Here is a 25,403-nt window from a genome sequence, read left to right on the forward strand (position 1 = left end):
ACTTATCAGGAAGGCAGTCCCATTAGTTTCAGGCTGAACAAATATCTAGGAGCCCCTTCCTAGGGCAAGTCCACAAAGGAATTTTCCCTGCGTTTCCTTTTCTCCGTGTGCATGAGAAGCAATATGTAAGAAAGGAGTGAATGACGTGAGATGCTTCTACCAGCACTGTCACTTCTGGGGAAAACACTGATCGAGGCCTGGAAGTATCACTCTCCAGAATGTTGTGTAAAGGTAAAGAGACCCCTGACCATTAGGTCCAGTCATGACCGACTCTGGGGTTGCGGCGCTCATCTCACTTTATTGGCCGAGGGAGCCGGTGTACAGCTTCCGGGTCATGTGGCCAGCATGACTAAGCCGCTTCTGGCAAACCAGAGCAGCGCACGGAAACGCCGTTTACCTTCCCGCCAGAGCGGTACCTATTTATCTACTTGCACTTTGAAGTGCTTTCGAATTGCTAGGTTGGCAGGAGCTGGGACTGAGCAACGGGAGCTCACCCCATCATGGGGATTCGAACCGCTGCCCTTCTGATCGGCAAGTCCTAGGCTCTGTGGTTTAACTGTTGTGTAGCTGGCTGTTAATGCTGTCCACAAGGCCAGGCCAGTCCCTAGGGCTGTGTGGGGCCCAGGAGAAATCAGGCTGTGTGGGCCCCCCATTGCCTTCCTCTGCCACTTCTTCTCTTGATGATGATAGTGATGGAGCTCCTGCCTCCTGCCTCCAGCTTCCTACTGCTTGTTGTTTTACTCCTCTGTTATCGGCAGTGGCCTCTCCTACAGCCTACATTTCTCCTCCCCACTGCAGTGCTTTGGCAGCAGCAGTGCTAGCTTGCCGCCTGCCTGCCGTGGCTCTAGAAAGGGAGGAGGTGGAAACCCATGTGAATGGGGTGAGGGCCTGCAGGGCCAGCCAGGCATCAGGGCTGCTGACTGTGGCCACCAGCGCCACGTGCAGGGCTCCCTAAAGTGTGGTGTCCAGGGCAGTTGCACCTATTTGCCACCCCAGAGATGGCCCTTCCCATGGTGGTGGTAGTACAGGCAGGGGTGTAGCAGGGGTTGCTGGAGCCCAGGGCAGGGCAAGCGGTCAGTCCCTTTGCTGGCCAGCATCTAATCAAGAGAGTCTCTCCTTGCAAAGTAGTCTCAACCTGGTTGCAGCTCCTCAGAAATTTGGGCCCAGGGTCATGGCCCCCCGCCCCCTCACACTGCGCTACTGAGTGTAAGTCTTTTTTTTTTTTTTGCCACCATGGACTTCTTGGGGAGGCTGTTTGTGGGTGCAAAGGAAGGCCTCTAAGTTCTTGTGGGTGCATATGAGTGTCATGTTGCCAACTGCTGCACTGGTACAGACATAGTTTTAAAAACACTGGTGCAAAAGTTGACACAGTCCTCTTGAAGTCAAGGGAGAGCCTCAGGTTACTGTTCAGTTTCTTTCCTACAGCCACAATGGAGACAGATTCCTGTTCCACACGGTAGCCAGTCAAGATACGCCCATCAGGAATATATACAGTGGTGCCTCGGGTTAAGTACTTAATTTGTTCCGGAGGTCCGTTATTAACCTGAAACTGTTCTTAAGCTGAAGCACCACTTTAGCTAATGGGGCCTCCTGCTGCCGCCGTGCCACCGGAGCACGATTTCTGTTCTTATCCTGAAGCAAAGTTCTTAACCTGAAGCACTATTTCTGGGTTAGCGGAGTCTGTAACCTGAAGCGTATGTAACCCGAGGTACCACTGTATATATAAGGCACAGCAAGTGAAAAGAGGTGTGTGCAATTTATGCGGTCTCAGTGTCCAGAGAATGATAGCTCACAAATGGAAACTGCATGATGGCACACTTGGCAAACAGCTAACAGCACAGGGAGAACAAAAATGGGGAAAGGGCAGGGTAAAGAGCAAACACGACTCATACTGGTTTTCTCAGAGAAGGCTGGGGAGGTGCATCATGAGGGAGAAACTGAGGCTGGCTTACAGCACAAAAGTAACTACCATGATTGCAAGAACTACCATGGAGAGCCTTTGCCCCTGTAGTTCTCAACAGATTACAGTTACTCACTGACAGGGTCTATCCTGAGTCACAATGTGGCTCAGAGGTCAACAGTCAATATGATTTTCTCACTGTGTCAGCAAAAAGTGCCCTTCACAGTGCTCAACTAAAAAGGATGCCCATTTGTGCTCCAGAAGGTGATTGTGTCCTTCCACAAAACATGCATGGCACCATCCAGTGCGATGGGTCATCCTTGGATGCCTTCCGTGTGAAACAGAGCTGTGCTCATGCTCCATCTCTCTTCAGGATATTCTTTTCCCTGTTGCTCTCCTTTGCCTTCAGTTCAGCTGAAGATGGTGGGTACTTCCATTCAAGGAGTGATGAGGGTCTGTTCAACATGGCACTCTGAGGAAGCTCTACAGAGACTCATCAACCATTTTGCCCAAGTCTGGAGGGAATTTGGCCTCACCACCAGCCTGATGAAGACCAACATCCTAGATCAGGACATCACCAGCACACCACGCATCAGCATTGGTGACCACATGCTTGTAGTGGTAGATGATTTTGTCTACCTGGGCTCCAACATAACCAGCAATATTTCTGTGGTGACCTGGGATTCGGACTTGGATGCTGAACTTGAGGGATCCCAGCCTGCACAGGATTCCCCGCCTCCAGAACCAGCTGAGCCGGGGCTGGGGCATGAGCCTGAAGGGTCCTCACCTGTGCGGGATCCTCAGATGCAGGCATCAGCTGAGTCTGCTCTGGCTCCTGAGGTGATGGAGGACCCATTGCCTGCAGGTGCTCCACTCTCAGCCCCGTCAGAGGAAGCTGAGGTTGCCTCTGGGTCCGGTAACCTTCCGGCCTCTCCTGAGCTGCAGAGGTTCAGGGCAGAGAGGCGGAGGGAACTAAGTTCCCGCAGGAGGAGTGCTCGCCTCCAGGCCAGGAGAGGCGAGTCACCAGAGGATCGGGGCTGCCCTATGCCTCAAGGCAGATAAAAGCCGGCCAGCCCCAGTCCCAAGTTGCGGGAGCAACATTGTTGGTTGCTAGTTCCTGCCTGAGCTCCTGCCCTGGCTCCCTGCTTGCATGCCTGTTCCTGACTTCACCCGACTCCCTGCCCTGCACCCAGCTTCAGCTACTACAGACTGCCTCCACGTTGTACCTCTGACCACGGACCGGACTTGGACCTCGCCTCTCGGGTAACCCACGGGACCAGCACAATTTCCATTGACGCTAATCTGGACAGGCACATTGGCAAGGCAGCTGAAGCAAGGACTCACCTCTTCAAAAGGGTATGGGAGAATGTGATGCTGATGACCAATACCAAGATGAAGGTCTACCAGGCTTGCATGTTGAGCATGCTGTTTTATGGAAGGGAGTCTTGGGAGACTTGCATACACCAGGAGCAACACCTCAATGCCTTCCATATGCTCTGTGTCAGGAAGATTTTGGGCATCACATGACAGGACAGAGCCAAAGAAGGATGTGCTCTACAAAGCCCACATTCCCAGCATCTTCACACTTCTTTTTCAGTGACATCAATGCTGGCTTGGTCAGGTGCACAGAATGGAAGATGCCAGAATCCTCAAGGAAGCTGGCTTCAGGCACTAGGCCTGTGAGGAGACCAACTCTGTTCTACAAAGATGTCTGCAAACATGGCATGAAGACTGACATTAATTGTCGTATGGGAATCCCTTGAAGACTATAGCAGTGCCTGGAGACAGACAGTCAGGTGGTGTATCCAGATCAGTGACCAGAGGAAGAATGAGCACTGGGAAGAGCACATAGAGAAGAAATGCCATGGTGCACCTCTAGCAGCAAAACTGGATCCTTCATCTTCCCCACCTGCAATAAAACATGTATCTCCTGTATTGGTCTCTACAGCCACAGCAGGTACAGTGGTACCTCGGGTTAAGTACTTAATTCGTTCCGGAGGTCCGTTCTTAACCTGAAACTGTTCTTAACCTGAAGCACCACTTTAGCTAATGGGGCCTCCTGCTGCCGTCGCGCCGCCGGAGCACGATTTCTGTTCTCATCCTGAAGCAAAGTTCTTAACCTGAAGCACTATTTCTGGGTTAGCGGAGTCTGTAACCTGAAGCGTATGTAACCTGAGGTACCACTGACTCTTCAATGGTATGGCTTTATCCTTGAAGGCTTACCCTTCCATTGTCTTTTGAGACGGATGGATGACAACAATTTTTCTCAGAATTCTTACAAATATCTGGCCTCGGAACCCCAGAACCACTAAGAACCTCAGCTCACTCCTTTTGAGGATGTGTGGCTCCAAGGACTTGTAGCTCATGGAAGAGAGTGTAGCATCAAACCTGGCTCTTTCCTCCCTTCAACCCACAGTGCCTTAGAAGTGGAGGGAAACAGCTTAAAGCATTCTCTGCACTGGGTCACAGCAATGAAGAAAAGGCAAGGGCAGCCTTGTCCCCAGCACCTGCCTACTTCTGCTATAAAAAAAGCTGCACATTGCACAATTAAATGAGAGGTCCCTAGCTTCTCATGAGATACACCACCATGTCAACAAGGCTGCTGGTCACTTTACTGCTCAGCTGCAACACAGCATGATCAGGCAACTCTTAGAAAGGCACCTCATAGACCGCGAAGCCCAAAGTCTACTTCACATCTTCCATTGGCCTCAGTGGTGGGCAGACAGCATGCAGGGGAGTCATGCTGGTTGGCAGTGCTTGAGGGACAGAGGCCTAATCCTGGTCAGGCTGCACAGACAAAGCACCCTCCATAGGAAAACTAGGGAGGTGGGTCACCAGGGTGAGGTCGATTATGGCTCAGACCAGGACTCTTGAACATTCTCTTGACCCTGGAGATTTGTCAGGCTTATATCATAGCAGCTGGACTTAAAGGCATTCTAGATCTTAAACATTTGGTAGTGTTTTAAAAGTAGTGACCCTAACCAGGACTTTGAATTAGCCAGAATCCAGAGTGAAAGGTTCACTCCCATGCTTCAGATAACTAGCTCCTGTCTAAAGCCTTGCAGGTGAATTCTGTCTCTATTGGCATTCCACAGGGCAGGTGCCACTACCGAGAAGGCCCTCTGCCTGGTTCCCTGTAACTTGGCTTCTCGCAGTGAGGGAACCGCCAGAAGGCCCTCGGCCTCAGTATTTGGGCAGAATGATGGAGGTGGAGACGCTCCTTCGGGTATACTGGACCGAGGCCATTTAGGGCTTTAAAGGTCAGCACCAACACTTTGAATTGTGCTTGGCAACGTACTGGGAGCCAGTGTAGGTCTTTCAAGACTGGTGTTGTATGGTCTTGGTGGCCCTTGCTCATCCCTGTTCTATTACTTTTGCTTTTATGCAGACAACTGGACATGTGCAGAGGTAAGAGTGCTCCTTATCCTTGGTGCTACAGAAAGCACAGGCAAGGTGACTGCAGCAGCAGTAGTGACCAGTGAAAAGCCAGCTATTCCACTATGGGGCCACCCCTTGCAAGGCTTCTGCACCTTTCCAGTAATCATGGCATACATGACTATAACAAAGGCAGCCATAGACAGCATGGAGATGCAGTGATGATGAAAACTGCACCTGTTGTTCTGGTGTCTGTCATGCAGTTTTTTTTGTGAGAACAAGAAATATTGCCAGCCACTCACGCCCACTGATTGTTCTGTGATGCTGTCAGAACTCACTTCACAGCTATTCAATATGTTGCTTCATGTTGTTTAGTAAAAGTTGTCAGTGCTGTCTGTGGCAATAAACATTGAGAGACAGGACAATCTCCCACCTTGCTTGTCACTTACCCCAGCTGCCTTCATGATGGGGCGCTGAAGGGATTTTGTGCCACAACGCTGCATCAGTCCTGCCATTTGAGTACTGAGAAGTGATGGGTCTGCACTAGGGATGGGGGGATAAATTTGATCCAGTTTACAGGTACCTAAGTATCACTTTCTGAAACAATACAAGAATCGAAACACAACCATGCTTTGAAATTTGCACTTATCTGAATTTTGCAATGCAGTTTTCCAGTTAAATAATGTCTACAAAAAAAATTGCATAAACTTGGGTGAAATGTGCATATATTAGTGAAGATGACATTTGAAAATACATTATCTGGAGGAATTGCTTTGTAAAAACATATAATTAGGCAAAATTGCATAGAAAATTGTGTGTATTAAGAGAAATTTGCACTAAAATTTTGGTGAGTTTTTGCAATGACTTTTAAAAAACCCTGATGTGAAGATACAGTGAACTGAACTTCAGACTGGAAAAATAAGAAACTGAATGAAACTAATATTGTTGTTGTTTAGTCGTGTCCGACTCTTTGTGACCCCATGGACCAGAGCACGCCAGGCACTCCTGTCTTCCACTGCCTCCCGCAGTTCGGTCAAAGGCATGCTGGTAGCTTCGAGAACACTGTCCAACCATCTCGTCCTCTGTCGTTCCCTTCTCCTTATGTCCTCAATCTTTCCCAACATCATTGACACATACTTCTACTCAATGTGCTCAACGGTTCAATAACCTCCTGGATACCCTTGGTACTGCTGTGATTATAAACTGGGGAACTGGGCTGCATGAAATGGAAAAGGGAAGGGAATAGAAAATGCACATCAGATATGGAGCTGGACGTGATGGAGAAGGCTGTTTGCTGTAGCCCTCACCTCTGCTTGCTTTGCAGGCCTCCTGAGCGTTTCCGGGCAGATTGTGTGAACTGGGTAAAATTGTATCATGATGGTATTCATGCTATAACTGTGTGTTGGTCTGTGCACTGACAATGCCTTTTTTGCGTGTCAGTGCACATGGTCTTGACTGGTGGATTTTGGCAGAGTTGCCAAGGTGTATGTGAGTATCTGTCAATGTTCCTACATTGTGTCTCATCTCTTGTGCTTTCGACCTTGCTGATGTGAGTGCATAGGATAATGAATTCATTATACCAGCATTGGCTTTTCCATGACTGCCACTGATGTGGTGAGTCCTTAGGATCAGATGATTTAGTATTTCATTGCTTTAAATGTGATGTCAAACACTTCTCTCTTCTAGATTACATCCATTGCTTCTGCTGGAGATTCTAGGCTCCCCCCACCAAAAAAGATGAATTGCTGAGTGCTAATTCAAATTGGTGGTGGCCATGCGCAAACTACTGGAAAATACTTATCTGCAGTTAAGTTCCATGTGGTTGACATGCATTTAAAAGGGTCTTAGTCCATGTACCATTCTTTTGTATGTGAAAAATCCACATCCCATCAAGGTATTCCTACCTTTAGTAGTGTTTCTGCTCCTGTAAAATGTGTATAAGGCTGTGTGTGTGTGTGTGTGTGTGTGTGTGTGAGAGAGAGAGAGAGAGAGAGAGAGAGAGAGAGAGAGAGATATTTTGATTTAAAATTTGCACAGGTGTGCATTAATTCTGATGTGGACCCGCTATTAGAAATATTGTTCTTCTCAGTATTATTTATGTATGCTATGTAGTGCTTTTAAACTTCTTGTGGATGCAGGGATTGCAAGATCACACATCCAAATTGTGGGTGTTACGTGCCTATGTTAAAAGTTCTCTGATGGCTAACATTTCTGATGTTTGGCCATTTAACTCACAATGAGCTCATGTTTAATCAGGTAGAAATGGTCTAATTATATGGTTTCAAATATTCAGCTTGAACAGTTAGACACTGTGATGCTGTCAGAACCTCTAAGAGAAACCTAAAACCCTTCTGTCATTGGCTAAATGTTTTGAATTGAGGTTAAATGAATGTTGCTTTTATTAAACATTTGTAGATAATATGTAAGTGGCACTGTTCTGTCATGCAGGAAAATCTCTATTTGTATTTGCCAAGATTCTGTGATAAAGTTGTTCTTTTCAAGTTTATCCATTTTGTTTTTTTTAAAAAACTAAACAAATTTATATGGTAAAACTAGTCTTTTCTTTTCAGATCCTTCCAAGTTTTATTTTTCTTTCCTTTTGAACACAGCATATTTAAATTTTCAAAACTACAGAATAATATTAAATGGCAATTATCTCCTACAACTTCTGCCAGATTTGGCAAAGGTTAAAGTTGTTCATGTTTTATGGCACTGACTATTCAAGTAATTTATTATTTTAGAGCATATCTTTTTAATTTCCTTTTACAAATAAACAGGTGTTGCTGCCAGGAGGATAACCCCAGCCTTGTTGTTGTTCAGTCATGCTTTCTGGTTTTCACAAGCTTCAGAAAAATACAGCATCATTAATTTTCTTTTCCCTGTATTCTGAACACTACCTCTTTTACATACTTCTAGCTGCAAGTGATTAAGCAGGCAGAGAGAATAATTGTTTTCTGTCATCTCTCACTTTCCCCCTCTCTAAAATCTTTGTTAGGGCAATATGTTTCTTATGCCATAATAAATATACTGTGCTAATATTGATTTTGGAAATTTTCTTAAGTTTTTGTGCTGTTTTCTCTATCTCTTTCTCCATTATCTTTCACAATTATCTCACTTTATTCCTTTCCTTTCCTTTCCTTTCCTTTCCTTTCCTTTCCTTTCCTTTCCTTTCCTTTCCTTTCCTTTCCTTTCCTTTCCTTTCCTTTTATCTTTATCTTTTTTCTTCTCTCTCTCTCTCTTTTTGTTTTTATTTAGATTAGTTTTTTATCTTATTGTTTTATGACAAAGCTTTAATAAAGCATTATTTTTTTAAAAAAATTATCACACTTTATAGGACTGCTTTTAGGTCGGCTTCACACCTGACGTGGCAATTGTGTGTATTTAATTATAAATTTAATAGCTTCATATACCGCCTCTCTTCTCTGTTAGAGTTACCTAGCTAATTCACAGTACAGTGGTACCTCTGGTTAAGAACTTAATTCGTTCTGGAGGTCCGTTCTTAACCTGAAACTGTTCTTAACCTGAAGCACCACTTTAGCTAATGGGGCCTCCTGCTGCTGCTGCGCCGCTGGAGTACGATTTCTGTTCTCATCCTGAAGCAAAGTTCTTAACCTGAAGCACTATTTCTGGGTTAGCAGAGTCTGTAACCTGAAGCGTATGTAACCTGAAGCGCATGTAACCTGAGGTACCACTGTATACATGCAAAATAATATTAAGACTAAAAATACGAAAGCAGCCTAGTTACCTTTGAAGGTGACTCAGAAACTACAACTAATCCAGAATGCGGCAGCTAGACTGGTGACTGAGAGCGGCTGCCGAGACCGCATCACACCAGTCTTATAAGACCTACACTGGCTCCCAGTACATTTCCGAGCACAATTAAAAGTGTTGGTGCTGACCTTGAAAGCCCTAAAAGACCTCGGTCCAGTAGACCTGAAGGAGCATCTCCACCCCCATCGTTCTGCCCGGACACTGAGGTCCACACCGAGGGCCTTCTGGTGGTTCCCTCATTGCGAGAAGTGAAGTTATGGGGAACCAGGCAGAGGGCCTTCTTGGTGGTGGCACCCACCCTGTGGAACGCCCTCCCACCCAATGTCAAAGAGAACAACAACTACCAGACTTTTTGAAGACATCTGAAGGCAGCCCTGTTTAGGGAAGCTTTTAATGTTTGATGCATTACTGTATTTTTATATTTTGTTGGAGGCCGCCCAGAGTGGCTGGGGAAACCCAGCCAGATGGGCGGGTATAAATAATAAATTATTATTATTATTATTATTATTATTATTATTATTATTATTAGCCACACACAAAGTAATAGTGGTAACATAAAAACTACCAGTACCCCATCTCCAAATGTAAAGGTAAAGGTGAAGGGACCCCTGACCATTAGGTCCGGTCGTGACCGACTCTGGGGTTGCAGTGCTCATCTCGCTTTATTGGCTGAGGGAGCCGGCGTACAGCTTCCGGGTCATGTGGCGAGCATGACTAAGCTGCTTCTGGCGAACCAGAGCAGCGCACGGAAACGCCGTTTACCTTCCCATCGGAGCGGTCCCTATTTATCTACTTGCACTTTGACGTGCTTTCTAACTGCTAGGTTGGCAGGAGCAGGGACCAAGCAACGGGAGCTCACCCCGTCACGGGGATTCAAACCGCCGACCTTCTGATCAGCAAGTCCTAGGCTCTGGTTTAGCGCACAGCGCCACCCGCGTCCTGCAATCTCCAAATGTACTGCAGAATGAAAAGGACTGCATTGCCCTTCCGAAAGATTGACGGGAGATGCCCTGATGTCTCTGCAGGAAGGAAATTCACAGGATGGTCAGTTGGCATTGCAGGAAAAAGGCTCTGCTCCTTCAACTTCTTAATTCGCCTCAAAGGACATGGCAGTGTGGTGGGTTCAGATAGAAAGAAATGCAGTGGAATGTAGTCTAGACAAAGCTGATGTGTTTTCTGCAGTCAACAACAACAACAACAACATCTGGGATGGCCAGGCATATTTTCCTCAGCATAGAAGACACACGGTGGTGATGGGAAAGTACTTTAGCAGTAGAAGTTTCTATTTACTGTTGTGTTACAAGCCACCTTTTATGGATAAACTCTTTTAAAGATTTGTTGAAAAAGGTCCAATGGTGTCACTGTGGTCTCTCAGAATTGCAATCGGTTGTTCACTGTGAACGGAACTTTAAAAATATTTCCCTAGTTTTTACGGTGAAACATTTGGCAGGAAAGTATATCATATTAAAGCAGTTTGCTGGGAAATTACTGCTATTCGCTTGCTAGATTTGGGTTAAAAGGGAAATTTGAAAGGTGCCAGCGCTTGTAATCTAGTTGCCATTATAAACCTTGTGCATCGATCCATTCAGGTTGCACAAATTAGAACACTAAGTAGACTGGATGATGGTAAGGATTTTAGTGTGAGTCTTTAAATATGGGGCAATTGTGGTTGACTGTTTTTGTAATTTACTATCAAATTTGAGTTTTCCTTATGAAGATAATAGCAAGTCCTTTACATTGTGCATGTAAATTTATTGTGTGAATAGTGTGATTGAACTTTAATCTCTGAGATCATTGGTTTGTCAACAGGGGATATTCAGGAACTGTAGCTTCACACATGACCTGGTTGCAATTATTAGAGATGCGGACTTTGTTCTTTAGCTTTGAAGACATATATATATATTATTTTATGAACAATTTCTTTTTTGTTTCAGTCATAAATTGTAATATTTGGATTTGTAACTCTCAGATGATTTCATTAAAACAAATCCTTAAGGGAACATGATTAGAAAAATATAGAAATTTGGGATTTGTGAAATTGATCAGGCCAAACAGTCATTCTATAAACTTGTCAAATAATATATGGCTTGATTCGTGATTCACTTTGCTTATTCCCTTGTCTTTAAAATCAGTCTCTTACACTGCATTCCACCATCAGCCTTTTCCTCAGTTCTTTGCAACTGCTTTATATGTATAATACTATGGATTCATAAGACTTTTTTAATGTGGAAAATGTAAGTTAAAATTTGTACAACTCCTTCATTTTCAGGGGGTCTTGCCTTTGGGACTCGGTGCAAGTCAATCGGAAAAAGTAGCAACAACAAATTAATCGTCACCAACAGTCCAATGATGGTTCAGCGACTGGGACTTCTGTCTCCTCCTGCCCAAAAGGTCTCAACGGCATGCAACCAAATCAGCCCTAGCTTACAGAGGGCTGTGAATGCTACCAACTCGAATATACCTCCATCTGATACAAGGTCTTCATTTTATTCTATAGGAATGTTTTCATGTCTATAAAGTCAGAAAAATATTTTACCACTCACTTTAGAGTTATACCTTTTGTGCACAGTTGAAATTTAGAATGAAAGCTGCAGTCTAGGTATTGTAAAGGTAAAGGTAAAGGGACCCCTGACCATTAGGTCCAGTTGTGACCGACTCTGGGGTTGCGGCGCTCATCTCGCTTTATTGGCCAAGGGAGCCGGCGTACAGCTTCCGGGTCATCTGGCCAGCATGTCTAAGCCGCTTCTGGCGAACCAGAGCAGCGCACGAAAACACTGTTTACCTTCCTGCTGGAGCGGTACCTATTTATCTACTTGCACTTTGAAGTGCTTTTGAACTGCTAGGTTGGCAGGAGCAAGGACCGAGCAATGGGAGCTCACCCCGTTGCGGGGATTCGAACCGCCGACCTTCTGATCAGCAAGTCCTAGGCTCTGTGGTTTAACCCACAGCGCCACCCGTGTCCCTCTAGGTATTGTAGTTCAATATTATTCCTTTGAGATTAGTCACAGGTTGTAGAAGTTATGCAGCAATGCCCTATGAAAAGTATGCTATAACATGTGCTATGTAAGTAAACTTCGGCTAACAAGATTTAGATTTAGATTTAGATTTAGATTTAGATAAATTTATTGTCATTGTCCGTATATACACAGTATACACAACAACGAAAATCAAACACCCACCCAAAGACCGGGTTCACATATACATTTGCACGTATCTCCGACACTCTCATCCCATTCAGACATAATCTATAAAACATAACATAATCCAGAATATAGCATGACCTATTAAAGGCATAACATCACCTAAAACCTATCTCATTCCTTCCTACTCCCTGCTTGCTAAACCTTGCAACTGGCCCTGAGATCATTATTTAGTGCAATCAGAGCTCTTGGATAGAAACTATTCAGAAGGCGTGTGGTTCGTGTTTTCATCGTCCTATATCTTCTGCCCGAAGGCAATAGTTCAAAGAAGTTGTGAGCAGGGTGGGTGGGATCTCTCAGAATATTATGTGACTTCTTCAAGATGCGAGACGTGAAGATCTCATCCAGGGTTGGTAGTCGGAGCCCAATAACATTCTGGGCAATTTTAATTGTTCTCTGTAAAGCTTTTTTATCCGTTTCAGAGCTGCTCCCATACCACGATAATATACTATAGGTCAAGACACTCTCGATGGTACTATGATAATAGGACAGAAGTAGGTGCTGGGATAGATTCAGTCCCCTGAGCATTCTCAGGAAATACAACCTCCCCTGCACCTTCCTCACAACCATATTAATATTTGCAGTCCATGAGAGGTCCTCCGAGATATAAATGCCCAGGTATTTAAAACTACCAACCCTCTCCACTTCCTCGCCATTTATGTGCAATGGTAAAAATACACTTTTCTTTCTCCTAAAGTCAATTACGAGTTCTTTGGGTTTTTTGGTGTTAAGCATAAGATTATTTTCTTTACACCATTGAATCAACCCCTGTACTTCTTTCCTATAAGCAGTCTCATCGTTCTCACTGATGAGCCCCACCACTGTTGTATCATCCGCAAATTTGATGATTGTGTTGGACTTATACAGTGGGGTGCAATCAAATGTGTACAGGGAGTAGAGAAAGGGACTTAGCACACATCCCTGAGGGGCTCCTGTGCTTAATACTAGAGTAGAAGAATAGTAAGGTCCCATTCTCACTGTCTGCGGCCTATCAGTCAGGAAATTCCTTACCCACAGACAGATCTTCTGATGTATACCCAAATTGGTCATTTTAAGAAATAACCTGTCTGGCAGAATTGTATTAAAGGCAGAACTGTAGTCCACAAACAACAGCCTTGCGTAGGTTCCCTGTCGTTCTAGATGACTCAATACAGTATGGACGGCGATGGAAATGGCATCATTGGTAGATCTGTTTTTTCTGTATGCAAACTGGAACGGGTCTAAAGTGGATGGAAGACCAGCCTTAATATAATCTAGCACCAATCTCTCAAAACATTTCATAACGACAGATGTTAAGGCTATTGGTCTATAGTCATTGAGAGATACCACCACTGACTGCTTGGGGACTGGCACTATAATCGATGTCTTCAGGCAGGTAGGGACAAAACCCTGCAACAGGGATAGGTTAAAAATGTCCGTAAATACGCCGGCTAATTCTGCAGCGCAGTCCCTAATAACCAAATGTTATAACCTAATAAACAAATGTCAGCTATCTAGAATAGTCACAGGTGGTTGCAGCTCTCTTTTGGTGGCGAGCTTGTAGGTGCTTTATAGCTGACTGGTGGGATGGTGCGGCAGCTGCCAAGGCCTGGGAGAGGGGGGGCCTCTTGCAAGATCTCAGGGGTCACTCCATCTCATGTGGTCCACCAACCTGCTTGTTCCCTTTCCTTCCTTCCCTTGGTGGTGTAGCTAGTGTGGTGTAGTGGTTAAGAGCAGTAGTCTTGTAATCTGGGGAACCGGGTTCGCGTCTCTGCTCCTCCACATGCAGCTGCTGGGTGACCTTGGGCCAGTCACACTTCTTTGAAGTCTCTTAGCCCCACTCACCTCACAGAGTGTTTGTTTTGGGGAAGGAAGGAAAAGGAGAATGTTAGCTGCTTTGAGACTCCTTTGGGTAGTGATAAAGCGGGATATCAAATCCAAACTACTACTACTACTACTACTACTACTACTACTCTTCTTCTTCTTCTTCTTCTTCTTCTTCTTCTTCTTCTCCTCCTCCTCCTCCTCCTCCTCCTCCTCCCTAGTTTATGAGCTCTCACTGGGGCTTGCAATGGCCAGTGGTTAACAAGATTGGAAATGAATTTTGCATGCAGCTGCAATTAGCCCTGGTTAGTCTCTTAGTCAGTTAGTGGGTTGCACTCACACTCGAGACCCTGATGGGGGCTGCCAAAGCAACTGTCACCACAATAGTCAGTAGGTGGTATTCAATGCAGCCTGAGCATCAGGTTGTTTCTACCTGAGTTTCCCTTGATTCTCCAATGTAGCTGCAGCCCCTGACACCTCTCTCAGGCCTTTCCTGAGAACACTATGGCCCTTGGAGGAAATCTGTGAAGGGCACAGACAGCACAAGGTACTGCAGTAAGGATATGGGGCAATTCTTCTTGTGCAAATATTTGCACTCATGCTATATTGGACACCACCCATTACTTACTAATAGACATACTATGTGTAGTAGGGGGACGCGGGTGGCGCTGTGGGTTAAACCACAGAGCCTAGGACTTGCCAATCAGAAGGTTGATGGTTCGAATCCCCGCAATGGGGTGAGCTCCTGTTGCTCGGTCCCAGCTCCTGCCCACCTAGCAGTTCGAAAGCACCTCAAAGTGCAAGTAGATAAATAGGTACCACTCTGGCAGGAAGGTAAACGGTGTTTCCGTGCACTGCTCTGGTTCACCAGATGCGGCTTCGTCATGCTGGCCACATGACCCGGAAGCTGTACACCGGCTCCCTTGGCCAATAAAGCAAGATGAGCGCCGCAACCCCAGAGTTGGTCATGACTGGACCTAATGGTCAGGGGTCCCTTTACCTTTACCTATGTGTAGTGACTTGGTGTTCAGATTTTGAATATGCAAAAGCAAAGACCAATTTTGAGAAGGTTATTTTAATTGTCAAAAATAAGCAGATGAGCTCTGAATATTTCAGCTCCTTCATAGAACTACCAAGAGCTAAAATTTAAGTAACTGTTTGCATTCCCTCTCTCTCTTTTCTCCACTGCAGATCCCTTCTGTCCCGAGAATCTTTGGCCTCCACAACCCTGAGTCTGTCTGAAAGTCCATCAATCCAGAGTGTCAAGCAAGAATGGCTTCATGGCTACAGGATTTTTCCTTCTCTTCCTTCCAGCCAAGGCTCCCCAAATGGCACAGACCTCGGGGACATCACAAGTGTTACATCTGGAATGTCCATGTCCAACAATGTCTCTAGCTCATTACCATCTTACTTGTTTGGTGTGGAAAATAATTGTTCTCCTTATCCTAGTCCTCACTATTCTTCAACCAGGTCTCATTCAGCCAAAAAGAGGGCCCTCTCTCTGTCTCCTTTGTCTGATGGAATCGGGATTGACTTCAATACAATCATCCGCACATCCCCCACATCTCTTGTTGCTTACATCAATGGCTCAAGGGCATCTCCAGCAAACATCTCCCCTCAGCCTGAGGTCTATGGACACTTCTTGGGAATAAGGGGAAGTTGTATTCCTCAGACTTGCTCTATTCCAAATCCTCAAAAAAGACTTCTTGTTGCTAATGGCAATGTTGCCCTTCCAAGTTACGGTGAAAGTGGGAACACTGAATACCAGCGCATGCAACAGTTGGAACAAAACAGCCTACAGCCAGCAGTCACTAACAACATGGTGGTTCAACAAGGAATATCTCTGCTAGATAGCCAATCTGTGGGAATTTTAAAAAGTGGGCGTGCCAATGGTTTTTCTGGGAACACAATGGACATGCCACCTACTTCTCCAGTGGCTCCCCTTGTTCTTCCTCCATCACATGGTCCACCTCCCCCATACCACGCGCATCAACATGACCTTATAAACCATCCCCACCAGATTTCCTTACCAGCATCTGTGCAAGGCCCTCTCTTAGACGAAGAAGGCGAACTGGATGAGTTTAATGGCAAGCACTGCTGTTGCTGGATAGACTGCAGTGCTACTTATGACCAGCAGGAAGATCTTGTGCGGCACATAGAAAAAAATCACATAGACCAGAGGAAAGGAGAGGATTTCACTTGTTTTTGGGCTGGGTGCCCTCGGAGATACAAGCCATTTAATGCTCGTTACAAACTACTGATTCACATGAGAGTGCATTCAGGAGAAAAGCCAAACAAATGTACGGTAAGTCTAAAACATGTTACATAGACACACTGGTTTACGGTATATGAAATATACCAATTTTTAACACTGTGCTAGGTTCCTCCCCCCCTTTTTGGCTAGTACAGCTTTGGCTAGTACAGTATATCTGAAGGAGCGTCTCCACCCCCATCGTTCTGCCCGGACACTGAGGTCCAGCTCTGAGGGCCTTCTGGCGGTTCCCTCACTGCGAAAATCCAAGTTACAGGGAACCAGGCAGAGGGCCTTCTCGGTAGTGGCGCCCGCCCTGTGGAACGCCCTCCCATCAGATGTCAAAGCGATAAACAACTACCTGACATTCAGAAGACATCTGAAGGCAGCCCTGTTCAGGGAAGTTTTTAATATGTGACATTTTAGTGTATTTTTCATCTTTGTTGGAAGCCACCCAGAGTGGCTGGGGAAACCCAGCCAGATGGGCGGGGCACAAATAATAAAGTATTATTATTATTATTATTATTATTATTATTATTATTATTATTATTATATTCTGAAAAAACAGAAACAGAATACAAGATTTGTTGATATTAATGAATTGAAAACTAAGTGAATGAATAGAGTTTTCATATGCATGCGGAGGCAGAAACAGGAACAGAGGAAGATGCAGTATACCAAGTCAGCTCATTGGTCCATCTAGTTTAGCATTGTCTATGCTGACTAGCAGTGGCACTTCAGCTTCTGATGGGGTATCAGCCAGGCCTGCCTGGAGATGCTGGAGGACCAGCCTGTAAGTCTTCTGCAAGCAAAGCATGCATTCTCCCGCTGACTGGTGGTCCTTCTTCTATTTGAACTTGTTCGAGCTTCAGATACTTCAATGCAGCTAGAACAACTAATCCCTCGTTTGCTTATTTTAGTGCTTTTCTACATCTGAGCCTTAAGGTAAAGGGACCCCTGACCATTAGGTCCAGTCGTGACCGACTCTACTGCTGTGGAGCTCATCTCACTTTATTGGCCGAGGGAGCCGGCGTTTGTCCGCAGACAGCTTCCAGGTCATGTGGCCAGCATGACTAAGCCGCTTCTGGCAAACCAGAGCAGCACACGGAAATACCGTTTTACCTTCCCGCTGGAGCGGTACCTATTTATCTACTTGCACTTGCTTTTGAACTGCTAGGTTGGCAGGAGCAGGGACCGAGCAACGGGAGCTCACCCCGTCACAGGGATTCGAACCGCCAACCTTCTGATTGGCAAGTCCTAGGCTCTGTGGTTTAACCCACAGCGCCACCCGCGTCTGAGCCTTATTTAGCTGTTAATTCATATTCCCTTTCCCAATAATTTTTATTGTTTTTCATGTAAATACAAGAACAACATATAAGTATAGTAACTTGTCCAGTGGTACAGTCTTACTAAGTTTCATATGCAATACACAATATGCAAGCAACACGCTTATTTATGCAATATCAATTTAAGTCTCCTCTCCACAAAGATTCTAGTGTTGGGGGTGGAATAAAAGGATCCCCTGTCTCATTTATAAAGGAAAAGAAAGGAAGCCAAGCCTCACGAAAAGTGTCTCTCCTTTCTGCTGTGGTGAGCAAGGTATTCCAAGAGAGCCACATTCCAAATATTATTTAACCAGATTTCAATGGGGATTTCTGTAGATGGTTTCCAATATCACTGGAGCAGCCCAAACCCACAAAAAAATTGAATTTGTATGTGAGGAGTGACTTCTGTGTTTCCTGATCATGTTGTTGATGTTTAGTCGTTTGGTTGTGTCCGACTCTTCGTGCCCCATGGACCAGAGCACACCAGGCACTCCTGTCTTCCACTGCCTCCTGCAGTTTGGTCAAACTCATGTTTGGTCAAAACCACATCCTGCAGGTTTTTTTGGGGTGGGGGATGTATCTATTAAATGGATATTAGCTGGGTCTGCAGTGATAATTTTTCTTATAATTTGAAACAATTCTTATTGCAAGGCAAAGAACTTGGAAGCCAGATCTACTTGCCGGGGGCTGTTGTGTTCCTCCAGCAGTTGCCTCCACTCAGGCCCAGTCCTATCATTGGGCAGAGGAAAGCAACCACCTCCGACAGCAAATACTAGGGCATGGGTTCAGCAGCAAGGGGGTAGACAACTGAGCTGGGAGTGCCATGGGGCCTGCGCTGCACCCTCCAAGATAAGCCTACAGCCTACAGCCTTAGCAGAGTGTTGTTGTTGTTTAGTTGTTATTGTTATATTTATTTATGTTGTTGTTGTTTAGTCGTTTAGTCGGGTCCGACTCTTCGTGACCCCATGGACCAAAGCACGCCAGACACTCCTGTCTTCCACTGCCTCCCGCAGTTTAGTCAAACTCATGCTGGTAGTTTCGAGAACACTATCCAACCATCTCGTCCTCTGTCGGCCCCTTCTCCTTGTGCTCTCCATCTTTCCCAACATCAGGGTCTTTTCCAGGGAGTCTTCTCTTCTCATAAGGTGGCCAAAGTATTGGAGCCTCAGCTTCAGGATCTGTCCTTTCCGTGAGCACTCAGGGCTGATTTCCTTCAGAATGGAGAGGTTTGATCTTCTTGCAGTCCATGGGACTCTCAAGAGTCTCCTCCAGCACCATAACAGTAGAATGCTTTCCCCTTATTGTGCAGAGTTCCATGTGCACATTACATAAAGCCCATTATAAATAATATTTTAGGAAAGGATTTTCTATTTGTTATAAATAAATACTGGTTCCCTTCTCTACCTAAACTTCACTGTCACTCAAAAAAGATTGTCTGGAAGATTAGTAAAATGTAAAATTCTCCTCCTAACAATTATGCTGATAAATTTATCATGTGACATAAAAGCACTTCTTTAATTTGTAATGGTTACTAATGTTTTATGCGCACAATAGCCTGGCATTCAGCTTTAAATAACAATGTGAAATGATATCCTTTTCAGGCTTTGACAGCATCACCTTATATTCCAAGTATGCTTGTTACAGTGCTGTTGGTGCCACTGCACTGAGAGATTTGTATCTTATATGTGCTGAGCCTGGGAAGGGGAAATGCACACCTTGTAAAAGTCGAAAATTCATGGAGGATAAGCTTCTCAAGATGGTTCTGCTCTGCCTCTACTGTCAAGAGGCAGCAATGCTTCTGAATAGCAGTGTTCTGGGGTGGGTGGGTGTTGCAGCAGGAAGGGGAGACTCCCCAGCTCAGGCTTCTGCCTCAACGTCTGTGCTGTGCTCTTCCTGTCCCCTCTTCTGCTTCCTCCTCCTCCTCCTCCTCCTCCTCCTCCTCCTCCTCCTCCTCCCAGCCTGCTCTTTCTCCCTCTGGCCACTCAACCCCCTGGCTCTGAGCCTTCTTCCCCTGGGGGTTCCCTGGCTGGTGCTGCATCCACCAAGTCCACAACAGCTTCCAACCCTCCATCTGTTGTTGTTTAGTCGTGTCCGACTCTTCGTGACCCCATGGACCAGAGCACGCCAGGCACTCCTGTCTTCCACTGCCTCCTGCAGTTTGGTCAAACTCATGTTGGTAGCTTCGAGAACACTGTCCAACCATCTCGTCCTCTGTCATCCCCTTCTCCTTGTGCCCTCCATCTTTCCCAACATTTTCCAGGGAGTCTTCTCTTCTCATGAGGTGGCCAAAGTCTCAGCTTCACGATCTGTCCTTCCAGTGAGCACTCAGAGCTGATTTCCTTCAGAATGGATAGGTTTGATCTTCTTGCAGTCCATGGGACTCTCAAGAGTCTCCTCCAGCACCATAATTCCTCCATCTAGTGGGGCTCAAGTATGGAATTGATTTGGCTGTACTTTGGGGGGAAAGATCTCAGCCCTTTGTAAACCTAATGGTGAAATGATGATGTATCAAATGAAAGCCAACCTTAGCGGAGGATTTGCAACACTGCAGGGTTTTGTTTTGCCCTAAAACCACATCTATTTTACATTAGAATGGAGTTTTTTTAAAAAATTCTGTAGTGTATCTTTTTCCCTCACCCCATAGAGTCTCTCTAGGCAAATGATGTTTTGATATCATTGCAGGACAAGGCTGCCAGTTTTTCTTTGGCAGGCCTCTTGTGTGCTTGATAGCTGCCTGTCAGACGGAACTATTCCTATCTCTTCTCCATGCCATGAAATACTTCATTTGCTAAGTCTTTGACTGCTGTTAAAAGCTGAGAAGCTCTGCCAGGAGGGGAAATAGTTGGCAAATCTCCAGCAATGAGTAAAACATAAGGGGGCACACACAATGCATATTTATCCAATGGAGGGAACACTATTCAAAATACTGTGTATTAGCAGAGATTAAGTTTGAAATAAGCACCAATGCTTCCCAGCCAGGGTCCATACGCTCTGAGTCAGTGGCCCAGACAGATGGAATAAAGCAATGAAATATGCTTATGTATAACTGCATGCATGTTTATTTACAGCCATGCTAATGTATATAGTGTGGAAATACATGAGACCTGGGATTGTTCGTAACTACACTGAAAGCAGTAAGATACTCTCATTAAGGACTAATTTGATCCACTAGTTTCAGTGGAAACTGATTCTTTTGCAGGTGTTCATACCTAAGAATAATGTGTGTGTGTGTGTGTGTGTGTGTGTGCGCGCGCGCAACATCATGGCAACAGCCTCTGCCCTGCCCCCAACCTACCGTATTTTTTGCACCATAACACTCACTTTTTTCCTCCTAGAAAGTAAGGGGAAATGTCTGTGTGTGTTATGGAGGGAATGCCTATGGGTGGCAGGGGGATCTGCTGCAGTCTGAGCAGAGGATCCATGGTTCCCCTTCCTTCCCTCCTCTGTGGCTCGCTTTGAAACAGCAAAATGGGAGAAGAGCCGCTGAGTGGGGAGGAGAGAGGGACACAGAGCCCGCTTCTTTAAAGGAGCAAAGCGGGAGAGGAGAGGAGCTGCTTACACTCGTGTAAGCGGCTCCTGTCTGGTTGGTTCCTTTAAAGCAAGCAGGCTCTCTGTCCCTCTCTCCTCCCCACTCAGCTCGCTACATAGCAGCAAAGTTTTTCAGCTCGCTGAGCGGGGAGGAGGAAGAAAAGCAGAGCCTGCTTGCTTTAAAGGAGCAAAGTGGGAGAGGAGAGGAACCTTCTCCCCTTATACCCCTCTTCTTCATTATTAGCAGCATCCTTCTCCACACACCCCACGCGTGCTCCTTGTCCCTTGAGTGCTTTTCCTTCCCTCCCCACTTAAAACATGGTTACAAAGCACGGATCCACGTGGATCCTCAGGATTTTTGCACTGGGTCACCCAGTTTTCCTCCTCTAAAAACTATGTGCGTGTTATGGTCGGGTGCGTGTTATAGAGCGAAAAATACGGTATACACATTCACTGGATGTCTGTAGGTAACCTGTGTGTGCACAACTATTTGTATAGAGGACTCTGCACATGACTGGAAGTCCTGACTTTGCAGGATTCTTGACCACGTAGAGAACTGCCACATACACTGGCGGAGGAAGAGGAGTGCAGGGGGAGCGCACCGTCCCCGACAGAGCAATCCCGGTGGGGTGCCATCACGGCTGCCCCCCCACCCCCAGGATGCACACCAGCCCTGCCCTGCCCCGCCCCGCCTCCTCTCCGCACCCCAGTGCCAGAGCTTGAAGCTCTGCCACTGGCCACATATAGGTGTTGGGGCTGCCTTTGTATATTCTTCTAATAACCCTTTACAGGCTGGAGGATGAAGGTGATCTCCCTGCATCTCTACATTTACTGTTCACAGTTCTGGATGCCTGAAAATGTCATGGCCAACTTTAGCTGTATTGTGACCTTCCCTTTTAACAAAAAATGGGGCTACAAACCTTCCTGGTGCACTTTACATTGTAGAACACCTACAATGTAGTCCTTTTGGCATGACTGGCATGGTAGTAAACATTGTTATCAAATTTCAGCCATTTAGTTGTCTTTCTGAAAACAACAACCCAGGAAAACTAACTGAATCCTACAAATGGGTTGCCAATGTTAATGTATTGCTGTAGGGGGGACAAATATCCTGTGCAAGTTTTTCAATCAAAAACCAGTCTAAAGATCAGTATCGTTCTTCTGTTACCACTTAAAGAGACAATTGTAATTAAGCGGCATATAAATTGTCAAAAGGGACTTGGGTGGCACTGTGGGTAAAACCTCACTGCCTAGGACTTGCTGATTGTAAGGTCGGCAGTTCGAATCCCCGCGGCGGGGTGAGCTCCCGTCGTTCAGTCCCAGCTCCTGCCCACCTAGCAGTTCGAAAGCACCCTTAAGTGCAAGTAGATAAATAGGTACCGCTTTATAGCGGGAAGATAAACGGCGTTTCCGTGTGCTGCGCTGGTGCTGGCTTGCCAGCTGCAGCTTCGTCACTCTGTCTTCAGACAGCGCTGGCTCACGGCCTCTTAAGCGAGATGAGCGCAACCCTAGAGTCGGACACGACTGGCCCGTACGGGCAGGGGTACTTTTACCTTTTTAAATTGTCAAAACAAAGAAATACCAGGTGGCTTTATTTTGGGACACTACCATCCTGACATACATCTGAATCTGGTTTGGGATCTAATAATATACTCTCTGATATTGTCTATATCTGTTTCTTAGTTCCTGTTTAGGAATTAACATATTGGGGTAAAATAATGTTCCATTGTGATTTTCCAAGGAAAACTGGATACAGAGAAACAAATTAAAATGCTCTTCTCCTATATGGCTTTGTTTGGGACATTTTGCTGCCCCAAATTTTATTGGAATTTGGTTTGGGGAAGAAAATACCTGATAAAATTAACTAAGGGATGATATTTAATCTATCTTCAAAGGAATAACCGATTTAGCCATAGAAGGTATACAGTGGTACCTTGGGTTAAGAACTTAATTCATGTCCTTCCACAGTGGGGACATTCCTGCAATGGAGGAATCCCAGCTAAAGCATCCTTGACAGAAGGCCATCTAACCTTTGCTCAAAAACCTCCCAGAAACAAGAATCTACCACCTTCTGAGGGATTCCTTCCCATTGTCCAGCAGCTCTTCCTGTCAGAAAGTTCTTCCTGAAGTTGAGTTGGAATCTCCTTTCCTGTAACTTGAAGCCATGGCTTCAGGTCCTGAGGGCCTCTGGAGCAGGAGAAAACACGCTTCTTCCCTCCTCCCGGTGACGGTCCTTGAGATATTGACAGGGCTGCATGGTGTGGCTCTCATATCCATCTTCTGAGAGAGAGAGCAAAACCTTTCTCTCTCCCCTTTCTCCACCCCATGCAAAATTGCAAGGGGTCAGTGCATCTGGCAGGTAAGAAGAAGGTCGGAGTTTGGAGCCCGGTCAGGGCTGGCTGTGGGCAGGATCCTGGCATTGCCGGGGGTTGGACTAGATGATCCTTGGGATCCCTTCCAACCATGCTATGATTCTATCTAGCAGATCAGGAAGGGGCAGGAAAGCAAGATGCAGAACAAGGGAAGGCACAACCACACACCACAGCAGCACACTCTGGCCAGACTCACAGTGGCCTCATCCCAGCACACTTTGACCCCCCCCGACTTTATTTATATTAATTCAGTTTCCTGACAACCCAGCTGCCTGGCCCCTGTGTGCCAGGTGATGTCACAAAGTGCTGCTTTGCAAGCAAGCCTTATATGGTCCTGCAAGAGGGATGCCTGTCAGATGATGGTGAGAGACTTGGCAAGATCCTTGCCCATCACTGATCATGAATAGGAACTGTGAAGGTAGGAGGAGCACGAGGCCCAGAGGAGAGGAGTGGCATAGAATTATTATTATTATTATTATTATTATTATTATTATTATTATCCTCATCCTCATCCTCATCCTCATTATCATTATTAGCATCACCCATCACTGGTGCATGTGGCTTGGCTCCCTGGCTTGACTTGTCAACAGCTGTAGATAGCTTGCCAGGTCCCTGCCTCTCAGAAATGCAGCTCTGCGGACTTCATCTTGCATGGGGCAGGAGGTAGCGAGATTTATTTTGTGTTATTTGTTTGCACCGTCGCTGCGTGTGACCCTTGAGAAAGTGGTTCCTGCCCCGAGGGGCTTACAATCTTTAATTTGACACAGGGAGGGAACGGGGAAAGGTTGAGGTCCAAGGTGGATCCTGAGTCCTCCTGCGAGACAGAAGTCAGGGTCTGTGAGTTTAGATTTTGGGATCCCTGGACATTTCCCATCTGTAACCTCTTCCTCTGTTTTCACAATAGGGTAATTAAGGTGATTCTATTAGAATTCCCAAGTGAATGTCAAGCAGAGAGGGAGGGGGAAGAGAGAGAGTGGAATTCTGGTGGAGATGGAAGGTTGGAGGAGGCTTAGAAAGGGAGAGTGAATGTTGGGGGGTGGGAGGCTGTTTAGAGTCGGTTGAGAGTGGTGGGTTCTAGAAGGGGGGCACTTGGTGGGGGACCTGAAGCTGGGCTGGGCAGCTCTTCATGATCAGAAGTCCAGTAGTAGGATCATGTGTGCCCATCAGTGACCATGAGAAGGAACTCTGAAGGTAGGAGGAGATCCGAGGCCCAGAGGAGATGAGTGGCATAGACATATTATTATTATTATTATTATTATTATTATTATTATTATTATTGTCACCCGTCACAGGTGCATGTGGCTTGGCTCCCTGGCTTGACTTGTCCACAGATGTTGAAAGCTTGGCAGATCCTCAGCTGTGGTCCCCAGATTATATTTTCTGTTGTGAACATCTGGTTGCTTACAAGGTTGAACCATATGGCCTTTCCATGCCTCTACAGTAGTACCTTGGGTTAATAACTTAATTTATTCTGGAAGTCCATTCTTAACTTGAAACTGTTCTTAACCCGAAGCACCACTTTACCTAATGGGGCCTCCTGCTGCTGCCACGCCACCGCTGTGCTATTTCTGTTCTCATCCTGAAGCAAAGTTCTTAACCCAAGGTACTATTTCTGGGTTAGCAGAGTCTGTAACCTGAAGCGTCTGTAACCTGAAGCGCCTGTAACCCGAGGTACCACTGTATTGTGAAATGATAATGGTACAATACACTGTATAATATAGCAAGGATTCTGACACACCATCTTCAAATATGTTCATAAGTAAATAAGCAGAAACTAGTATTATCTAATTGGTTGAAACAGTAATAATTTATTCATTTGATTCTAGTTCATAAGGGATGTTGTGCCCCAAATTAAGCTCTGCTTAATGAGTCTTGTGT

The 25,403-nt window shown here is 45.7% G+C and overlaps 1 protein-coding gene across 5 annotated transcripts in view; it reads left to right on the forward strand.

Annotated features, from left to right (window-relative positions):
• GLIS3 (GLIS family zinc finger 3) overlaps window positions 1–25,403 on the forward strand; it is a 193,619-nt gene that overhangs the window by 42,342 nt on the left and 125,874 nt on the right. For 3 of the 5 annotated variants that reach the window (XM_083483316.1, XM_083483315.1, XM_083483319.1), the window contains 2 exons: window positions 11,316–11,523; window positions 15,241–16,354. In XM_083483316.1, the coding sequence (XP_083339442.1) occupies window positions 11,316–11,523; window positions 15,241–16,354 (1,322 nt within the window). Of the gene's footprint in view, window positions 1–1,833; window positions 1,962–4,663; window positions 4,727–11,315; window positions 11,524–15,240; window positions 16,355–25,403 lie in introns of those variants that run through there. The other 2 variants (XM_083483317.1, XM_083483318.1) reach the window with 2 other exon arrangements.

Source organism: Podarcis liolepis, assembly GCF_965112155.1.
Source record: "Podarcis liolepis genome assembly, chromosome: 17".
Taxonomy (NCBI): domain Eukaryota; kingdom Metazoa; phylum Chordata; class Lepidosauria; order Squamata; family Lacertidae; genus Podarcis; species Podarcis liolepis.